Genomic DNA, 18649 nt, shown 5'->3' on the forward strand with positions numbered 1-18649 from the left:
TCCTTGTAGTTGAAAATGGTTGTAATTATTTGAGTTAGGGGTAAAATGGTCATTTTATATAAAGTACGAAGACTGGGCCCCTATAAATACCCTCTGACATATATGGTACGATCATTAAATGAATACATTTCCCTTCTAAAATGCTTATGTGATCATTTTTACCCAACATTTCCCTTCTAAAATGACCATTTACATACGAATAAGTGAACAATACGATGTTTACGAACAATTTATATATAAATAAACAGTCTCTCATACCTTGAAGAGCATTACAAACATTTCTAGGCATTATAGCATTTGTTATCAAACCTACATTATTATGGCTGGCCAAGCGATTTTCATTTTTTTTCCACGGCTCAGAACTTATAGCAGTTTTTTTATAGTTCAATACCAATAATAACATTTTTTTAGCTCAAAAACCAAACACAGCTTCTTAATTTTTACGTTAGAATGGGCAGAAGCCGGTAGTTTTGCATTTGAACTGCTTCTGCTTCTGCTTCTGCTTCCGTTCCAAAGAGGGCCTAAACCCTCTCTCTCTTGGTCTCTCCTTTCCAAAAAAAAAATCCTCGTTCAGCTGCTGCTCACCGGATTCTCTCTGTCCATTCTCCCGCCTCCTCGCCGCAACTAGGGTTTCTTAAGCCCTCACCGCCCATGGCGAGCGGCGGGGCGGCTACATCCACTTCCATCCCCGTCACCGCCGCCGGCACCAGCAAGACCGTGTCCGCATCGCTATGGTGGGACTCCTTCGTCGCCCTCTCCGACGACCTCGACCGAGCCACTGCTGGCCCCTCCGTCCCGGACGCCCTCGTAAGTCCCGTTACTCCCTATTCCGCCTCAGAGCCTCGTTCGCAGAATCATCGGCCGTAACAGTGCTTCCTTTGCTGCAGGCTAAGCGGATCAAAAGTCACCACGCGTGGCTCCGAGGGTCGGTCTCCATGTTCGGGAAGCGGAACGGCGCGTCGAGGAGCGCGCTGGACGCTGGCGAGGTTGCTGTCGGGGAGCATCGCCTCACTGTAAAGACGGAACTCAAGGAGGCCGCCCTTCGTGCAAGCAAGTGCCTGGTAATTTTGCTCCCCGTCTCACTTATTGGATGGACATAATAATTAGTAGATTCTGGTGATGGCTGTTTCTTTGAGTTCCTGAAATGCCCAGATGTTTAGCTCAAAATTGCATTTATTAGCTAAACTGTGTAGGCCCGTAAGTAGATAGATTAGTGTAAAGTGCTTGAGGTTCTGTAGAATTGCTTGAATGCTGAGTAGTGACCAAGGTTGTTTTTGTTTCCTTTACCTCGAACTTGCAATTTTAGTATTGTAGATCTGTCAAATATGGCATACAGTTTCTTTGAGGGACACCCGTTGACGCTTACTGGTTTGCCAGAGTAATTGACATAACTTGGATTGATTTTTAACTTTGAGCCAGAACCCTTTGAAATCTTAAATATTGGCCTGCAGAAATTTGTAGTTATAATCATACATCAGATGACATCATTAATTTAAAATGGTCTTAGCAAAAAATTTCAGCTCTAAAGTTAGCCATGTCTAGCATTATTGCATTAATATTGGAAGGGCCACCAAGGCACCAGTATATGATTTCCACTAGAATGAGAAGTATTAACGCCCCTCTTGGTAGATATGAATTTTCCCAGGATCTCCATTAGAATGACTTTCTCCTGGATTGTTTCCCCCCTAAATTCTTGCAGGAAATCTTAGTGCCAAATGGGAAGGGCTTTTGGCCATCCAATTTGACATAGATGTCTCATTTTTCATTAGCACTGACCACTGATTGACATACTACGAAAGATCCTTTTGTTATTCAGTCTTTGCCCTGCCGTCCACTTAAGGATATGGCTATTATTCTGTCTCTGCCTTGACATGCAGTGCACAGACAGTATTGTGCCTCGACATGCAGTGTGCAGACATTATTGTTTGTCTTCTCTTAATTTGATCTTGGTTCCTGTCATATATATAGTCAGCTTCATGACTCTCTCAAATTGTTTACTATCATTTGTTTGACAGTACAAAATATTTGTGACAACATGATATATTTCTAACATTTGGTGTACACATTTTTCCTTAGTGTTTGTCCAATAAAGCTTGGAGAAGTTGAATGGTATTAGCATGATTGTTATTTTGATAAATACCCATATTTTCTGCTATTTGATGCAAATTTTGGTCTTTTTTTGTGTATAGTTATCCATATACTATCTTAGTATCTTGCTTTTTCAAACAAAAAATTCTGTTGTGTTGCTAAATTTGAATTCCCCCCAGAACCTGGATGAGGTGCAATCATACATTCTGGTCAAGAGATCTTCAGAAATCTCTCCAACAATCTGTGATGCTGATGCTGAGGAGTTTCTTCATCTGGTATAATTCTGTAAGATATATATATTTTCTTGAAAAGATGCTCTAGCTATCACTGTTCTGTTGATTGTAGAAACTGCAATGTCAATGCTGTAGTGTAGCTGTCCTTTGATGCTATGCAATTGTGCTCTATCCTTTCATGTTGTTTTAAGAAATTTGCAATAAAAAGAAAAAGGCATACTTGAGGCACAAGTTTGTTTGTTCACCTTAGACACGATGCCCATAAAAGCGCATGTGAGAAACACCAGACACAACTGTGAAACAGCAATGTTTACCCTAGTATAAGATATAAGCATAGTTATTAACATGTTTGTTGCCATTCTTGGGCCCATGTTGTTTTAGTTAACTAATAGTGACATAAAAATACATGAATTATTTGATTGCACATGTATAATTATATTGGCCTAAACCTGTCACTGGGAATGCAAGTCGATGGCATATGACACCGCTTAGGTCGTGCCTGGAGCACGACCTGTAGAGCATAGGTGGCAGTAGGAGAGCATGGAACACGGGCAAGGCGAGGAGGAATAGTGGAGCTCATATCGCATCTGGTGCCAGCCGGTGGAATGTTGCAAGTGTTTGAGAACATGGGAGAAGTGTCGGAGATGATGAGGACTAGGGCCTTCTCCTTGCAGACTCGCAGGCACTGTGGTAGCACATGCATCTGATTCCTATGCAGAGAGCACCAGAGAGAAGAGAAGGGCGAGGGCGACCGATTTTGCTAGTCCCAGGTGTGAGCTGATGTCTGCCGGTGAGGAATTTCAGGCGGCGGTGGCTCTTTGACGGCAAGAGCAGAGAAAGGAACAAGAGGAATGATAGGCAGCGGCGGTTGCTAGCTGTCCCGTGTGGGGATTTAGAAGGTTTAGGGGAAGTCACATTCGGCCTAGTGGGCCTTAAAATGACAGCCCAGTAGCCTATATCTTTCTTCATACCTTCTTTTCTCCACCCCTCCATTTAACTCTGTAACTTGTGATCGCGAACCTTATATGTGATAGCGAACAGATCGTCCCAAGCTACCATTCTGAAAATAGTTGGTTCATGTTCCATGTATCAAACCATTGTCGCGAAGAGGTATACTCACCATCGTTCCAGGAGCTTATAAAGTGTCGATCCGTGCACCACCGTACCGTTCCTCGACCCCATGGTATCGGCAACCTTGTGACATGACAACCCCTGCCATGGCGTCACCCCACCCCCTCTCCTTTTTCCCTCTGTTTTTATAATTTCTGCAGCTTTGTAGTTAATTAATTTGCATTGCTTTGCTTGATTTGTGTTGGGCTGAGTGGAAAATAAGAAGGGAAAAACACATGCTAGATGTAAGAAAGAGAGTCAGACCATCAACCAGCACCTGCTCTATGCTCATTAGTCATAAATGCACACTACCTCGCAATGACAAAAAGGTGAGAAAATAATGAAGGCAAGCTTCACATAAATAATGAAGGCAAGCTTCACATAAGCATCCTCATCTTAACCACAGTTTTTGTAGCAACACAATCCCTATCAGTCTATCACTCTATCACTGCACATAACACAAGCACAAAGCAGATAAAAAAAAGAGCAGCACAAAGTGGGTGCTTGTTCCCATGCGCCATGAAAGATGGGCACCTTGCCAAAGGCACTGTGCCTAACGCACATTTTAGGTGTCCTTGCATCACTGTGCCTCTCCTGAGCGGCCTAGCTGCCTAAGCAAGCACTTCTATGTGGTTTTTTCATCCATGTTTTCAAGTCTTGGTTTCTTCCCTCACTACACAGATTGCTAGTTCGGTTTGACATCAGAATAGCACTTATTCCAAAGTTACATTGCAATCATCTATCTATAGTTAAAACATAGGACATTGCCGCTGGGAACTCTGCTACACCCCAGATGTTTGAACAGTGGTTATTCTAAGAATGAAGTTAAGACCATCTAGTTACTGGGGTCTGTAATCTCTAATATTAGCACCTCTAATATCCATAAAAAAAACTTTTGCCTCAAGTAAATTTATGATTGAAACAGTGATGTGTTTTTAAAGTTTAGTATCATTTATCTGTAATGCTATTTTTATCTATTGACTTCTCTAGCTAAGAAGGAATGCCATGAATTGTGGTATTTTTAGCTGCATGTTATCCATTCTCTAGGTTAAACTTATGGTGGTGATGATGAGAATATCAGTATTGGTAACATGTTGCTAGCTTGTGGATTCATACTACTTAAATTTTGCTATAGTTTAGCAGTTCCATTATTGCTATTCCTTTTAGAGTAACATTGCTTTTTCCTTGAAGGTATCTGTACAATATTACCTTGAGCGTCAGTGCTTACTGAAGTGCATCAGAAGAATCTTTGTTCATGCAAGTAAGCTTGTAGTGTTATTGAGCTACATTACAATGTTGAGCAGTGCAAAAATCCATTTTCACTTGTTGATTCTCTACTGTTTTTATTCTCATATCACATTAATAATACCCCCATTCTTTTATGATTTATGGAAAAACTTTGTTAAAGTAAGACCGTGTGATTTTCATTTTCATTGAAAACACTTCCATGAAATGAAACTGTTTTTACTTGCAAATACAGGCTGATAAGCATGCATTTACAAAGCATAAACTCTTTTATTAGAGACCATAAAAGTCAATAATAACTTATATCACATATTAAGTGAGTAATCTGCATGAATTTCGTATCAAGATGTAATCGTTTTTTTCTCGAACACGCACGGGAAATCAAGATGTAATGTTTGTTTCCAAATATATGTTTATATAAATTTTCCACTGAATTAACCCTTTTACCCTTATAATTCTTTATGTAATGCTGATGATTCTATTTTGTGTGATTGTGATATGCATATTATTTTGACCTTGTTTAAAAAAATTTCAGAACCAGTTTATGCTAGCCATGAATTATGGTTAAACATTATAGTTGGGGATTGGATTTGACAACATATAACTGATACACAATTAAAACTTTGGGGTCATCTGGATATGTACTGTTCTACAGTTGCTTCTTTTGGGCTGCCATTATAAGTTGAGTTGGGCCCATGCTTCCTGATATGTCTGTTTTGCATGCTTGCTACTGCTGCTGCATAGAGTACCAGGGCCATGCTTATTCTTCCTCTATTTCTGCTGCTGCTTACTGGCAGAGAGTGCATAGAGGTCATGGACGTTAGCAATGGGAAGGATGGCCACTGACCTGAGGTTGGTGAGCGTACCTATCTTGCTTTGCTTCATGCCAGCAATGGTTGGTGCAGGAAGAGGGTCATTTGTGGGGTAGTTAGGGGGTAGTGCATGCACAACGGTGGTGTAGGAATTTTTTGAGGTGGCTGCTGATGCTTTGATCAACATGGCCTGCCATGAGGGCTATCTCAGCGAGTCAGCTCCTTTGGCGTTATCGTACTTGAATACTGGGCAGGGATAGGGCTGAGGAAACATTTATGTATGATGAAGGATTATCATATTTCCAAGAATGAACACTTTAGAGTGTCATGCCAAAGGGCCTCTAGTCCAACTAGTTAGAGCGTCCCGGCGGCACTCCTCAGGTCCTGGGTTCGACTACCCGTGGGAGCGAATTTCAGGCTGGGGTTAAAAAAATCCCCTCATCTGTCCCACGCCAAAGCACAGGTCTAAGGACCGGCTCGGTCTCACAGGGCAACGGTGCCGCTGTGTAAGGGTGGGGCAGGGGTTCGGGGGTTTTCTGGGCCTGCGTGAGAGGGTCTTCTTAATGCAATGCCTGGGGGTGGTCATACCCTCGCAGGTCCAGTTTTTCATGCCCCGAATAAGAAACTTTGTGGTGGCATATCTCTAAACCTGTCACTTGTGGCATGTATATCTAAATAACCCAATACTTAATTGTCATCCTTCACCACTAAGGATATTGCTGAATTATTTCAGTCTGTCCGGCATATTTTTGGTGTCTCCCCTGTCTAAAGCTTATCATTAATCATTTCAAAAACAACTCTGAATAAAAAAGAGAGAAAATTATGGATCGTTAACATATGCATGCTTTTTGTAAACAAAATATATTATTTGCTAATTTTCTGTGTAAAACTGTACATCTCATGCTTTTGTTGCCGACACACACAGGTGATGGGTCTGGTTCAACTGATCCCATTCGAGACGAGGCTTCATTATTGATTAGTGAAGAGATAGAAAGGAAACTGATATCCATCATTGAAGATTGTTTTTCAGCTGCATCTTCTTTAAAAGCGGTTGGTTTGTGAAACTAGTGCTAATTTAGTTCAGCAACTCAGCAAGTCACATTGCATGCATTTTTCTTTTGCACCTTATAAGCCACAAGTTCTTAGTTACTCCTTATTTACTATGCTTAGCAGTCTTTACTTTCATACTTTTTTACTGGCAATACTGATAGCTAACATATGTTTGAAAATGATACGAGCAGATTTGTGTTCAAGATAGTTTCACAGGATTATACTTTTGATATATTACAACAAAAAATGTAGTCAAAGTTTTGTTCTGGAGACAGTGCCGATGTCTGATATGCCAATTTGTGACTGGATCAAGTATGATTTTGTATTGATTGTTGCTTTGCTCTTGATTCCTTCATGAATTTGTTCAAATGTAGTTGTTGGAGCATCATACCTGAGGGATATATCTTATTTGGTCTGTTTGGAATAAAATATCTTTGTCGCTTCTGGTCATCTGATTGTGCTTTGGATTTTGAACTCTGGCCTGGTGCAAGCGGTAGAGTCTTACCACCTGTGACCGGAAGGTCCCGGGTTCGAGTCGCAGTCTCCTCGCATTGCACAGGCGAGGGTAAGGCTTGCCACTGACACCCTTCCCCAGACCCCGCACAGAGCGGGAGCTCTTTGCACTGGGTACGCCCTTTAAGACTTTGTCCGTTCATAGATAGAGGACGTATTTTGTGTTGACTAGATCTTGAAGGTTTGATTTTGATCATTGTTTTCTCATGGAATATCATTTATACTTTTATAGCTATGGTACGATTATAGTGTTCATTTTCAAATATGATTCTAGTTATGTAATATTTATACAGTAAATATTCTTATGAATTTACTAATTGTTGCAAAAATGTGCAAACATTAGCTTTTTATTTATTTTTTTAAATAAAAGGTGCCTTGTGGTTGTTATTAAGGCGGTAAGACGGGACGTGGCGAACCACCCTTTTGAGTCGCCTAGGCATCACCTAGGTGATCATAAGGTGAGGCAAGGCGACGCCATATGGATATGAAAAACTTCAGAGATGCAATGTGGAGAAGGTGATAAAAGGAAAATAAAAAAGAGAAGAAGAAGAAAGGGGAAGAAACTAAGAAAGCCCATCCCAAGAGTCAAGAGACCAAGCAGCCCATGTAACCTTCCCTAATCATGACCTAGAGCTGCCACCCTCCTCCCGAAACCCCTTCCATGGCGCCGCTTCTATCTCTCCCTCCCCCCTCTCTCTCCTCCTCCCCCCTTCCGTTCACATCTGTTGCTGCCACCGCGGCACCTCTCCTCCGATCCTCCCCGTCTCTTGCCCCCTCCCCTTCTCCCATGCTGGCTAAACGCCCCCTTCCAGATCTCTCTCCACTCTATGCAGATCGAGAGCTGCTGGCCTGTTGTTGCCCCTCTCACATCCCTGATGCTGCAGTTGGCTGGTGAGGACTGAGGAAAGCTGCCATGGCCATGGGAGTCGATGGGGATGGGGCAGAGATATGAGTTTGGCCTTCACTGAATTCTGCTGGTCCTCCTCTAGTTCTTCCTCTTTGTTCTCCCTCCCCACCTCTCTTGTTCTGCTGGATTTTGGTTGTGGAGACGGGGACGCCCACGGTTTTTTATTGCCTGGACACCTAAGCGATGCCTTGAAAACCATGGGTGCATGTTTTAAGCCTAACATTACCTAACGTCAATCTGGCTAGATTGGGCTAGAAAATGTTTGAAAAGTTGGCATCTAGAATTTGGGGTTGTTCAGGCCCTGTACAATCTGAGCTGTGCATTACGAGTATAGTTAAGAAAGATTCAACTTCAAGTGTCTCTTATATGTTGGTGTTATTAGGGGTACTTGTGCTGCAATGATGGGTAGTTTTGGTATCATTTTTACTCTGTGTGTTTGCCCTTTGTGCCATTGCAATATATATCCACATAGATTGAGTTTTTCCCAATTAGGAGTTATATTTTATTGAACACACAGGAGAGCTGCATGTTTCTGTATTAGAATAGAAATAGAAATTAACAGTTATATTAACTCAGCAAGTGCATACTGACATATTTTTGCATGATTTTGCACTCAGCTAAGCTTTTGAACTTATTATTGTGCTTGTAGATTTGCAGTGCACCTTCCAGTTTTGAAGCTGTTTTGTGGTCATAAGGCCATAGTATCCTTGTTAAACTTATAAGCATTAAACCATCCTGCAAGGGCATGATGTACTACACACAAATGCATTATCCCCCTTGGCATCCTTCTTATATTTTCTGGCAAATTTCTTAGGTGTTAGAACTTAGATGGTGTGACTTTATTTTGCAGGAAGCAGAATTTACAGTTTCTAGTCTGGAAGAAACTTTGATTGAAGTTAACTTGATTCTTGACATATTGTTTCTTGCTTTCTATGGCAACCTCTCAAGATGTAATGGTAGACTGTGGATAACTTTGTGTTCAATTTTTAAGGTTAGTGTTTTTTCTTGGACTTGAAGTTAAATTTCTACCTCTTTTCACTTGATATAAAAAAAATGATTTCGTGAGTGTTGTTCTTTTAGGACATTCTATGTGGTTCTTATGATGTCGGGAAATTTGTTGTATCTGTTGAGGCAAAGAATTCGTTTCATTATGCTAAAGCTCAGCTACTTCTCATCCTTATTGAAACTTTGAACTTTGAGAATCTCCTCCGGATGATTCATGATGAAGTTCCTCTGAGGTATCATCTACTTTCTGATTTTATCTGGTGGCATGTCTGTGCACTGGAGTCATATTCATAGCCTTTCAGTGTAATCTGATATTTTGTTTTTTGTCTCAGTGGAGGGTGTTCTGCATTTTCTGTTGGTGATATTCTGGAGATGGATGTTGAAATATCAAAATTTCCTGAATTTTCAATGGTAGAATCAGGACCACTTATACTGGCTTGGGCAGTTTTCCTTTGCCTAGTTTTGTCTCTTCCAGAAAGTAATACCAACTTGGTAATGATGATATTCTGCATTACACTTTTACGATGTTATTAGACAAGTACTGTACCTCTTATTACCCTTAATGGTCCCAGGAAATTGATCATACATCTTATGCCCGACGGGCCTTTGAGTTTGCACCATTCAATTATTTACTAGGAGTTCTTTGTTCAAGCATCTTCAGGGAGTCAGATGTAAGTGTTATCCAATTGTTTATTTTTGGGTTCCTGTTACTGACGGTAATATTGCTAATCATTGTTGCAACTCTTGAGTAGTCTAATGAAGTACTATATTTCTGTAATGTTATTGACTCTTGTTTAGTGTTAGTATAATCCCTGCTGCTGTTAGTCTTTTGTTAGTGAGTCAAGGTCTCTACCTTAGGTTGCAAGTCAGTCAAGTCTTAGGCTGCAAGTTTGAGTCAAGTCAAGGTCTTTTCTTAGGTTGTAAGAAAGCCACTAGAGTTGATTTCTGTACTCCCTTTTCAGCTATAAATAAGAGGTAAAGGCACCAGCAAGCTGCAGCTCATAGCAGCCCAAAAACCATCCTCCATCATCTTACTCAAAGTGAAGTGCAGCAGCAGTAACAAGCAGCTGCATATACCACTGTTATTCTAACATTTAGTACTTTTTGTTTCTCGGACACATGAGAGCTGTGTATTTATTTCATTAATAAGAGAGGAAGGAAAAATCAAACCACAACGATGGAAGAGAAACTCTCCCACCAAAAAACTCACCCAAACACGCACTACACAGAACACACAAGAACAAACTGAAAGGAAGAAACTGCCCCAGAAAACAAAAAAAGGTGACTCGTGACCCTGGGACTAAAATTGCATGGCCACATTAAGCGCCCTGACCAAAAGCTCTTGAGATTTCGCACTGGCTGAGCACTAGAAGACACATGCATAAAGCAACTGTGTGTAAGATTGTCCTGATATTTGGGCTTGCTCCATTAAAAACACAATCATTTTGGTGTTTCCATATTTCCCATGCCACTAGAATGATGAGTGAGTTTAGTCCTTTCCTGATTTCCTTTGGTAAGTTCTTGATTGCCTGATACCACCAACTAGCCCCAGCTCCTGACAGACCTGCCAGAGCACAAATGGAAACAAGGAGGTGTTGGATAGATTCTTCAGCTTGATCTGTAGAGAATTAGAAAACACCTCACACACATTAAGGGAGGGGTGACTTTCATATATATAGCCAGGATACAACTTGGAAACCAAGTAAGGTACATACATATCTCTAGACTATACATATCTCTAATACCTGCCCGCGGTCACAGCGGGAGCGAACTGGACGCAGAGACTCGACCGAAAGTCACTAAACAACTGTACAGGCAGTCCCTTAGTCATGATGTCCGTGAATTGATGTGCAGAGGGGACATGTAGCACTCGAACCTGCCCTAGAGCAACCTTCTCACGGACGAAGTGGATGTCAATCTCAATGTGCTTCGTGCGACGGTGATGAACTGGATTGGTGGTCATGTAGACTGCACTAAGTTGTCGTTGAGGAAGACACAAAAGCTCGAGGTAGAACGCCGGGAGTGCGGGCAGCCTGCCCAGTCGGCATTAGAGTAGGTAGTGATGGATGACACACCACCAGTGCCTATATAGAGACCGGCATCGAGGGTGCCCTTCACATAGCGCAGGATACGCTTGATCAGGGCAAGGTGAGGTGCTCGTGGGTCATGCATGAAGTGGCAGGCTTGCTGAACGGCGTAGGTGAGGTCGGGCTGAGTCAGCGTGAGGTACCGCAGAGCGCCAACCAGACTACGGTACTTCGAGGGGTCAGCAACAGGGTCGGCTTGGACTGAGTCAACTGGAGTCGCCATGGGGTGACACTCGGCCATGCCAGCCCGCTGGAGAAGATCTATGGCGTGCTGTCGCTACGACAAGAGCAAGCCGTCGGAGGAGAGCGCCAAGGTCTGTCATGGCGAACTCAGAGCTGAGACGATCGGTGATGCACCGTAGTAGAGCAGAAGAGGATGCCGTCAGTACAATGTCGTCGACGTAGAGCAGCATGTAGGTGACATCGTCTCCACCACTCCGCCCTGTCCCGCCCCTCCCCTCCCCTCCCCGCCCTGCTCTGCCTTCCTTGCCGGCCTTCTCTTCCTCCCTAACTCTGTTGCGCCTCTCCACCTCCCCCGCGCCCCTCTCTGCTTCGCCGCATCCTTCCCGGCCTTCGCTGCACCTTTCTCCGCTGGGCAGCTGTTCTCCATTGCCGAGCTTGCCGAGATCTGGCCTGCTGTCACCAAGACCGAGGCCGCCAAGCTTGCCGAGACCGAGCCCGTTGTCGTCCTCCTCCACGCACCGCCGCAACTTGCCCTCATTGTCCTCTGGCGGGTTGGGAGCGGAGCTGTCGAGGGAGCTCCACCACATGGCGCCAGGAGCAGTGGGGAGCTGGAGCTGGAGCTGGAGCAGGAGTGGGTTGGGAGCTCTGCCGAACTGGCCCTTAATATTTGGATTCTTGTGGATAATAGACCTTCACTTTAATTCTGGACGACCAAGAAATGTCTTATGTGCCATTTCTGCTAAATTCAAGGGATGATAAGACCAGTTGCTTGCACTATGAAAATGACATTGATTTGACGATTCATGTTGAGTTGTTGACACATTTTTTCTAGCTTCTGTTTCAGAAATGGAAAAATATGTTGTAGATGTTTTATGCACCCATTATGAAGTCCATGTTGATTCTATGAAATACATTGTAGATCTATTTATTAAGTAGCAGAGTGCACATTCTAGATCTGTTTATTATGTAACAGATCATTAATTAAGTCAGCTTAATTTCAGGGTCCTGTTTCTGGTTATCGGGGTATATTACGTACATTCATTTCAGCATTCATTGCTTCATATGAGGTATCTTATCAGGTAAATGCAAATCTATTGGTTAGTTACAGTCATGTTTAAATTAACTCTCGGTGAAGGTAATACTAAGGAGCTTAACTGGTTGGTTGCATTATTTTCTGTGCAGAAAGAAGACAGTTCTCTTGACATGATTTCAAGTATTTTATGTGAAGTTTATGATGGAGAGGTATTAATATGATTATTGTGACTGTTGATGTGGAATAATTTATTCATGAGGACTATAGAAATCATCTTATGGTCTTTTAATTGTCCAGGAATCTCTCTGTATGCAATTTTGGGATAAAGATAGTTTTGTTGATGGTCCAATCAGATCTGTTCTTCATATGGTGGAGAAGGAGTATCCTTTTCAGATATCTGAACTAATACGCTTCTTATCAGCAGTTTGCCATGGGACCTGGCCTGCTCATTGTGTGTATGTTGTCCTTTTTTCTTTCTTTATTTTTTGGCACTACTGTGTCGGGATTGATGTTCCTTCCCCAATAGAAAACTTGTGTCCTTCCTATCTTGTGCCGCGTTGATTTCCTCTATGTTGTTACTGTGATATGGTTTACTCAGATAAACATAACTTAAATATGGATGATGAATTTGGTGTATTTGATAAGAGAACCTTTATTATCTCATGTCAAATTCATAAATTGCTTATGAGCGAGTACTGTTATTACATTTTTTCTCTGATATCCAGTTTTTGGAATTGTGATGATGTTTTTCACTGCCATGTCATGAGCATGAATTTGTAATTTCTTTATCTGTGGATGAAATATATAAAAAACATTCAGAATTAGTGATATTATCAGTACTTAGGCAGTAGTATACAAGCCATCTTGGTTTGCAAATTGCAACATTCAGAATGATCCTTACCAACGATTTCATTCCCTTATCAAGAAATTTATCTTAGCAAAATATAATTAACTTTTTTTGGAATTTCAAGAGTTGCTGATGTGGTTGTGTAAATTTTTGTTTAAAAGCAATGCAAAAAAGATCATGATATTCTTTGCCACATGATGTAGTAATGTATTTCAATATTTTTGGGGCTTATTTCGTCGCAGATATAATTATCTTGAGAGGATGAATGGAGTTACAACAATCTATACGATCCCTTCTGTTGCTGACGGTGTGGGTTATGGCCATCAAATTGAAAGTCATCATCCAGTCAGCATTCCTGGTATTGAAGGCATTACAATTCCCCGTGGAACCCATGGCTACATTTTGAAAGTTCTTCAAGAGGATACTGTATTAGTTCGCTGGGAGGTAGACTATCGTCTTTGCACTACCATACTTACTGTATGCTTGCACGCTTCCACATTTGTTTCTAGACTCAGTTTCATGTATTGCATCTTTACGACCTTCGTTTGATTTTGCGATTATTATATATAAAAATTCTTGCTGCTTCTGGGTCGATTGTTCTTTATGTTTGCATGTTTTTGCATTCATTTGGTGCATCTTTATGCCCTATATTCAGTTTTCATGATTATGGTAACAAATTCTGTTTGTTGCTACTAAATTGCTTGTTCTTTTATTTGGTCGAGGACAACAATTTTCTACTTTAATTGATTAATTGACTAGATTGTGCTCCAGTAGATGACAAAAGTGCTGTAACGTACCCACTTGACAAGGGGGATCAACAAATGACAATAATAAAATAAGGGAACAAGAATATAAAATAACAAATTTTTTTCTCGAATTATGTAGGAGAGCTGTGTGCCATTTCATTAATATAGAGAAAAGAGTACAATGGGCCAAAACACAGGCCCAACCTGAGTACAAAAAACCACTCACACCCACACGCCCTAGGAAGCTAACAGACAGCAAACATGCCGCAAACAGAAAAAGAAAACTTGACCAAGGACAACCAGAGCCTAAGATGCTGTGATCTCACCAGGAAATCTCCGAGTTTCGATGCCCTGCCAAACACCTCTCACCCCTAGCGGCTTAGAGGAGCCCTGGCATGTTCGGTTGAGCCCCATAAAAAACACAGGAATTGTTATGCTTCCAAACTTCCCAAGCCACAATAATGATTATAGAATTCAAACCCTTGCGCAACTCTTTGGGAGAGCTCCTGTTGGTGTTCCCCTCCCAGGTAGAGAAGTGCCACGCCGTTGCAGTAGGTGCAACAGCAGCCAGGACCAAACTCTGCAGGATCAGAGACCAAATTTGCCGAGTGAAAACATAGGAGAGCAGAATGTGATTGATTGTCTCCTCGGCTTGATCACAAAAGGGGCAGGCATAGGATAAACACTATCACTTCTCTGGAAACTGAAGATGGAAGATCTGTTTGTGAACACAGTGAAAACGCTGCTTTGCTACTTGAAGAATACAAACACAGAATGGGATGTACCACTAGACCTGACATGCTATACAATTTGAATCAGCTGGTTCAGTCCAACAATAATTTATGGCAACTATCCAGACCCTTCACAATTGAGGAGATTGATAATGTCATCAAGCAAATGCCTGCGGATAAAGCACCAGGCCCAGACGGGTTTAATGGGTACTTCATCAAAAGCTGCTGGGAAACAATTAGAATAGATTTCTACAACCTTTGCTTTGATTTTTTTCAATGGAACCATAGACCTGCAATCTATAAACAACTCCTTCATCACTCTGATTCCCAAGACAAACAACCCTACCACTGTGAATGACTTCAGGCCCATTTCACTTTTAAACTGTGTCCTCAAAATTATCACAAAACTGCTGGCCAACAGGCTCCAAGGCAAGATCACATCTCTCATTCGTACCAACCAGTATGGCTTCATCAAGAGCAGGACAATTCAGGACTGCTTAGCATGGACCTATGAGTATATTCATCAATGTCAGCAATCCAAGAAAGAAATCATTATTCTCAAGCTAGACTTCACAAAAGCTTTTGATACTATTGAGCATAATGTGATCATTAAGATGATGGAACAGCTAGGATTTGATGAAATTTGGTGTAACTGGATCCAAAGAATTCTTGACACAGGAACTTCCTCCATCCTTCTTAATGGAATGCCTGGAAAGCACTTTGAATGCAAGCGTGGGGTGAGACAGGGGGATCCTCTTTCTCCCCTTCTCTTCGTTTTGGCTGCAGACCTCCTTCAGTGCATCATCAACAAGGGACACAGCGAAGGATTGTTTGAATTACCTATCCCCTCCTATGAGACAGCTCAATATCCAATTGTACATTTTGCAGACGACACCATTCTTATCATGAAAGCTTCCCAAATGGAACTTTTCACTCTAAAGGGACTGTTGGAATCTTTCTCGCAATCAACTGGACTTCGGGTCAACTATAAAAAATCCTGTTTGGTGCCTTTGAACCTCTCTCCAGAGAAAGCACATCAACTTGCTTGGGTTTTTGGATGTAAACTGAATCCCTCCCTTTTACTTACCTTGGACTGCCAATGGGCACCACCAAGCCTAGGGTAGAACACTTTGGATTCATCATGAACAAAGTTGAACAAAGACTTACAGCTACTTCAAACTTTGTCTCATGCTGGAAGACTTGAGCTAGTGAATTCGGTTTTGTCCTCTCTCCCTACATATGCTATGTGTACACTCCAGCTGCCTATTTCAGTTATAGAATACATAGACAGAGCACGGAGGCACTGCCTTTGGAGAGTCTCTGACAGCAATGCTAAAATGAAGCCCCTGGTGGCCTGGAAAAAATGCAGCAAACCAAAAAGAAAAGGTGGTCTTGGCATCATCAATCTCAGAAGCCAAAACTCTGCCCTCCTTAAACACCTAGACAAATTCTACAATAGGAAGGAAATTCCATGGGTCAAACTGGTTTGGCATGCACACTACTCCAATGGTGACATCCCACATGCAACTATTGATAAAGGGTCTTTTTGGTGGAAGGATATTTTGAAGCTCTGTGATCTCTTTAGAGGAATTGCTAATTGCAAAATTGGAAATGGATCTACTGTTCTTTTCTGGTCAGACTTATGGAATGACAATGTCATGCAGAATAACTTCCCTAGACTTTTCACCTTTGCCAAAAACAAGAAGATTTCTGTGTTGCAATTCCTTTCAAACAACAACCTTGAGTCACAATTTCACCTCCCATTGTCTGAACAAGCTTACCAAGAATACCAAACAATGCAAGACTATATTCAAACTATACAGGTTCAACAGGACACAAAAGATTCCTGGCACTATATTTGGGGCAGCAGCAGCTATACTTATTCTAAATTTTACAACTTCCCCTACAGAAATGTTCAGCCTCCTGCCCCTTTCCTATGGATTTGGGATTCAAAGTGCTGTAACAAATTTAAAGTCTTCTCCTGGCTCATGATTATGGATAGGCTAAACACAAGGAATCTTCTTAAAAGGAAAAAACACAAGTTGGAGGGCAACAACTACAACTGTGTTCTCTGTAATCTCAATGTTGAGGAAACTGCTTTTCATCTCTTCTTCAGTTGCCCTTTCAGTCAGGCCTGCTGGCATCACTTGAATATGCACTGGAACTTCCAAAGTGATTTCTTCCAAATGATGATGCAGTCAAAACAACCAGAATCCCTTCTTCATGGAGATCTTCATCATTGCTGCCTGGCACATATGGAATCAGCGAAGCAACTTTATTTTTGACAGAGGACGGCCTTCTTTCTCCTCCTGGAAATGCTCCTCCTTAGACGAGGCTAGACTGCAAGCTCTTAGGATGTCTGAGGACAAACGTTCTTCTTTCCTCCTTTGTTTAGATCCCTTTTCTTAGTTTTCTGGTTGCCAAGTGGCTCTCTCAGCCTCTTGGGTGGTTTTTGTTGTGCTTGTTTCCCTGTACAGTTCTTACCCTTATTTTTTTATAAAATCTCACAGTGGGTGTTTCCCCTGCTGTATTTTAGGCTCAAAAAAATGGGGGGCAGGCGACTGGGTGAGGCGGGCCACCCTTTGCGAGGTGATCCACCATCCAACACCTGTTGTTAATGGCCAACCAGATGAAAAAATTGCAGCTCTAAGGGGCCCAACTCCTCCAAATCCTCCTCCATGGGGCAAATTTTATGGTGGCCATGACTTGCTGGTATAAGTGCCAGATCGTGCCAGCTTCCAACGGTGATGATCCTGAATATCTTGTTGTAGGACAAAACCATCCACTAGGTCCCAAATCAGTAAGTACTACACCAAAACCTGTACCGTTAATACCCCCTCGGTGTCAGACACCCATCTTCGATTGATCAAGGCTTGAGCTACTGTCAGACACTTCATAGTCTTTTCTGAAACAGACTTGAACAGGTTGGGTGCTAAGGTCTTCCCATTCAACCACCGGTCAGCCTGGAAACGAGTGGACTCTCCATTTCCCACAATTGTTTCCACAGCCATATGAAACAGAGCTTCAGCATTATGTGGAACCTGAATTGGTAGACCAGCCCAGGGCCAAGAAGGGTCAGTTTTTTGAGCCCATAACCATCGTATTCTTAGAACACAGCCAAGAGTTTGAAGATTATGAATTCCCAAACCCCCAGATTCAAGCGGCTGTTGAACCCTTACCCAAGAAACGAGGCAATTGCTACCATCTGCTTGTTCTTGACCTTGCCAGAGAAAACCTCGGTGCTTATTGTCAATGGTTTAAATAATCACCCACTTTGGATGATCGAGGGCAATCATATGATAAATGGCAGTAGCTGTCATCACCGCTTGGATCCTTACTTGATCAGGGAAGCCTTCCATCCTGGGAGATGATCTGCAATTTTATCAATCGGTGCTCAGTGGTAGGGTTGTAAATGGTATGGATATTTCCTGATTGACCATCCGACTGAAGGGCTTATCATATACTAAATGAATAACCCGCATCTGAATGCAGACATTCAATATTCATACCCTATCTGTATACTCAAAGTCGAATATATATGATGTCAATATCCATTCCTATCTTATCTGACACAGCTGACACTATCTGTACCCCAATCCGAATCCGAGAAAAAAAGTAACTATCTGTATTTGTATACGTAGGTTTCCGATCCGTTTACACTCCAGCGGCAAGAGCTCGGTCATAGTAGGCTTATGAATAGTCAGTGGGTGGCCCCACAAACTGCATGAGAAATCCCTGATAGCACAGGATATAACTGTTGAAGTGTACTGCAGGTCCTTGTCAGAGCAATGGATTGAAGTAGCTGACTAGCTGAGCTTTTAGACAAATTAGTTCCAAGGCCGGAGGCATGGCCAAACAAGTCAAAGACTGAAGGAGCTTGTTGGTCTGGAGATCAGTACAAGATGGCCTCAAAAAGATCACAGTAATTAAATTTGAGGCTTTTGACTCAGCATAAGGAATCAACAGGAACATTTACGCAATGAAGATAGTGAAACATCACAGGAACTAATTAACATTATCATATGAAAGAGGAATTTCGAAAATAATGAGAACAGCACA

General features: G+C 42.0%; 2 protein-coding genes across 4 annotated transcripts in view; both read left to right on the forward strand.

The window, feature by feature from the left end:
* The first annotated feature begins 533 nt into the window (after positions 1 to 533).
* The window catches only part of LOC136538449 (uncharacterized), a 45425-nt gene continuing 27309 nt past the window's right edge, over positions 534 to 18649 (forward strand). For 2 of the 3 annotated variants that reach the window (XM_066530422.1, XM_066530427.1), the window contains exons 1-13: positions 534 to 807; positions 888 to 1061; positions 2268 to 2363; positions 4623 to 4692; positions 6414 to 6538; positions 8809 to 8949; positions 9039 to 9196; positions 9296 to 9455; positions 9536 to 9634; positions 12235 to 12312; positions 12416 to 12475; positions 12564 to 12721; positions 13356 to 13557. In XM_066530422.1, coding sequence (XP_066386519.1) covers positions 652 to 807; positions 888 to 1061; positions 2268 to 2363; positions 4623 to 4692; positions 6414 to 6538; positions 8809 to 8949; positions 9039 to 9196; positions 9296 to 9455; positions 9536 to 9634; positions 12235 to 12312; positions 12416 to 12475; positions 12564 to 12721; positions 13356 to 13557 — 1677 coding nt within the window. In that variant the 5' untranslated portion in view covers positions 534 to 651. Of the gene's footprint in view, positions 808 to 887; positions 1062 to 2267; positions 2374 to 4622; positions 4693 to 6413; positions 6539 to 8808; positions 8950 to 9038; positions 9197 to 9295; positions 9456 to 9535; positions 9635 to 12234; positions 12313 to 12415; positions 12476 to 12563; positions 12722 to 13355; positions 13558 to 18649 lie in introns of those variants that run through there. The other variant, XM_066530432.1, reaches the window with a different exon arrangement.
* Positions 15835 to 16875, forward strand: LOC136490446 (uncharacterized). The gene has a single exon (XM_066486769.1). It carries the CDS (start codon positions 15835 to 15837, stop codon positions 16873 to 16875), a length of 1041 nt encoding a protein of 346 aa, XP_066342866.1.

Source organism: Miscanthus floridulus, chromosome 1, assembly GCF_019320115.1.
Source record: "Miscanthus floridulus cultivar M001 chromosome 1, ASM1932011v1, whole genome shotgun sequence".
NCBI classification, from domain to species: domain Eukaryota; kingdom Viridiplantae; phylum Streptophyta; class Magnoliopsida; order Poales; family Poaceae; genus Miscanthus; species Miscanthus floridulus.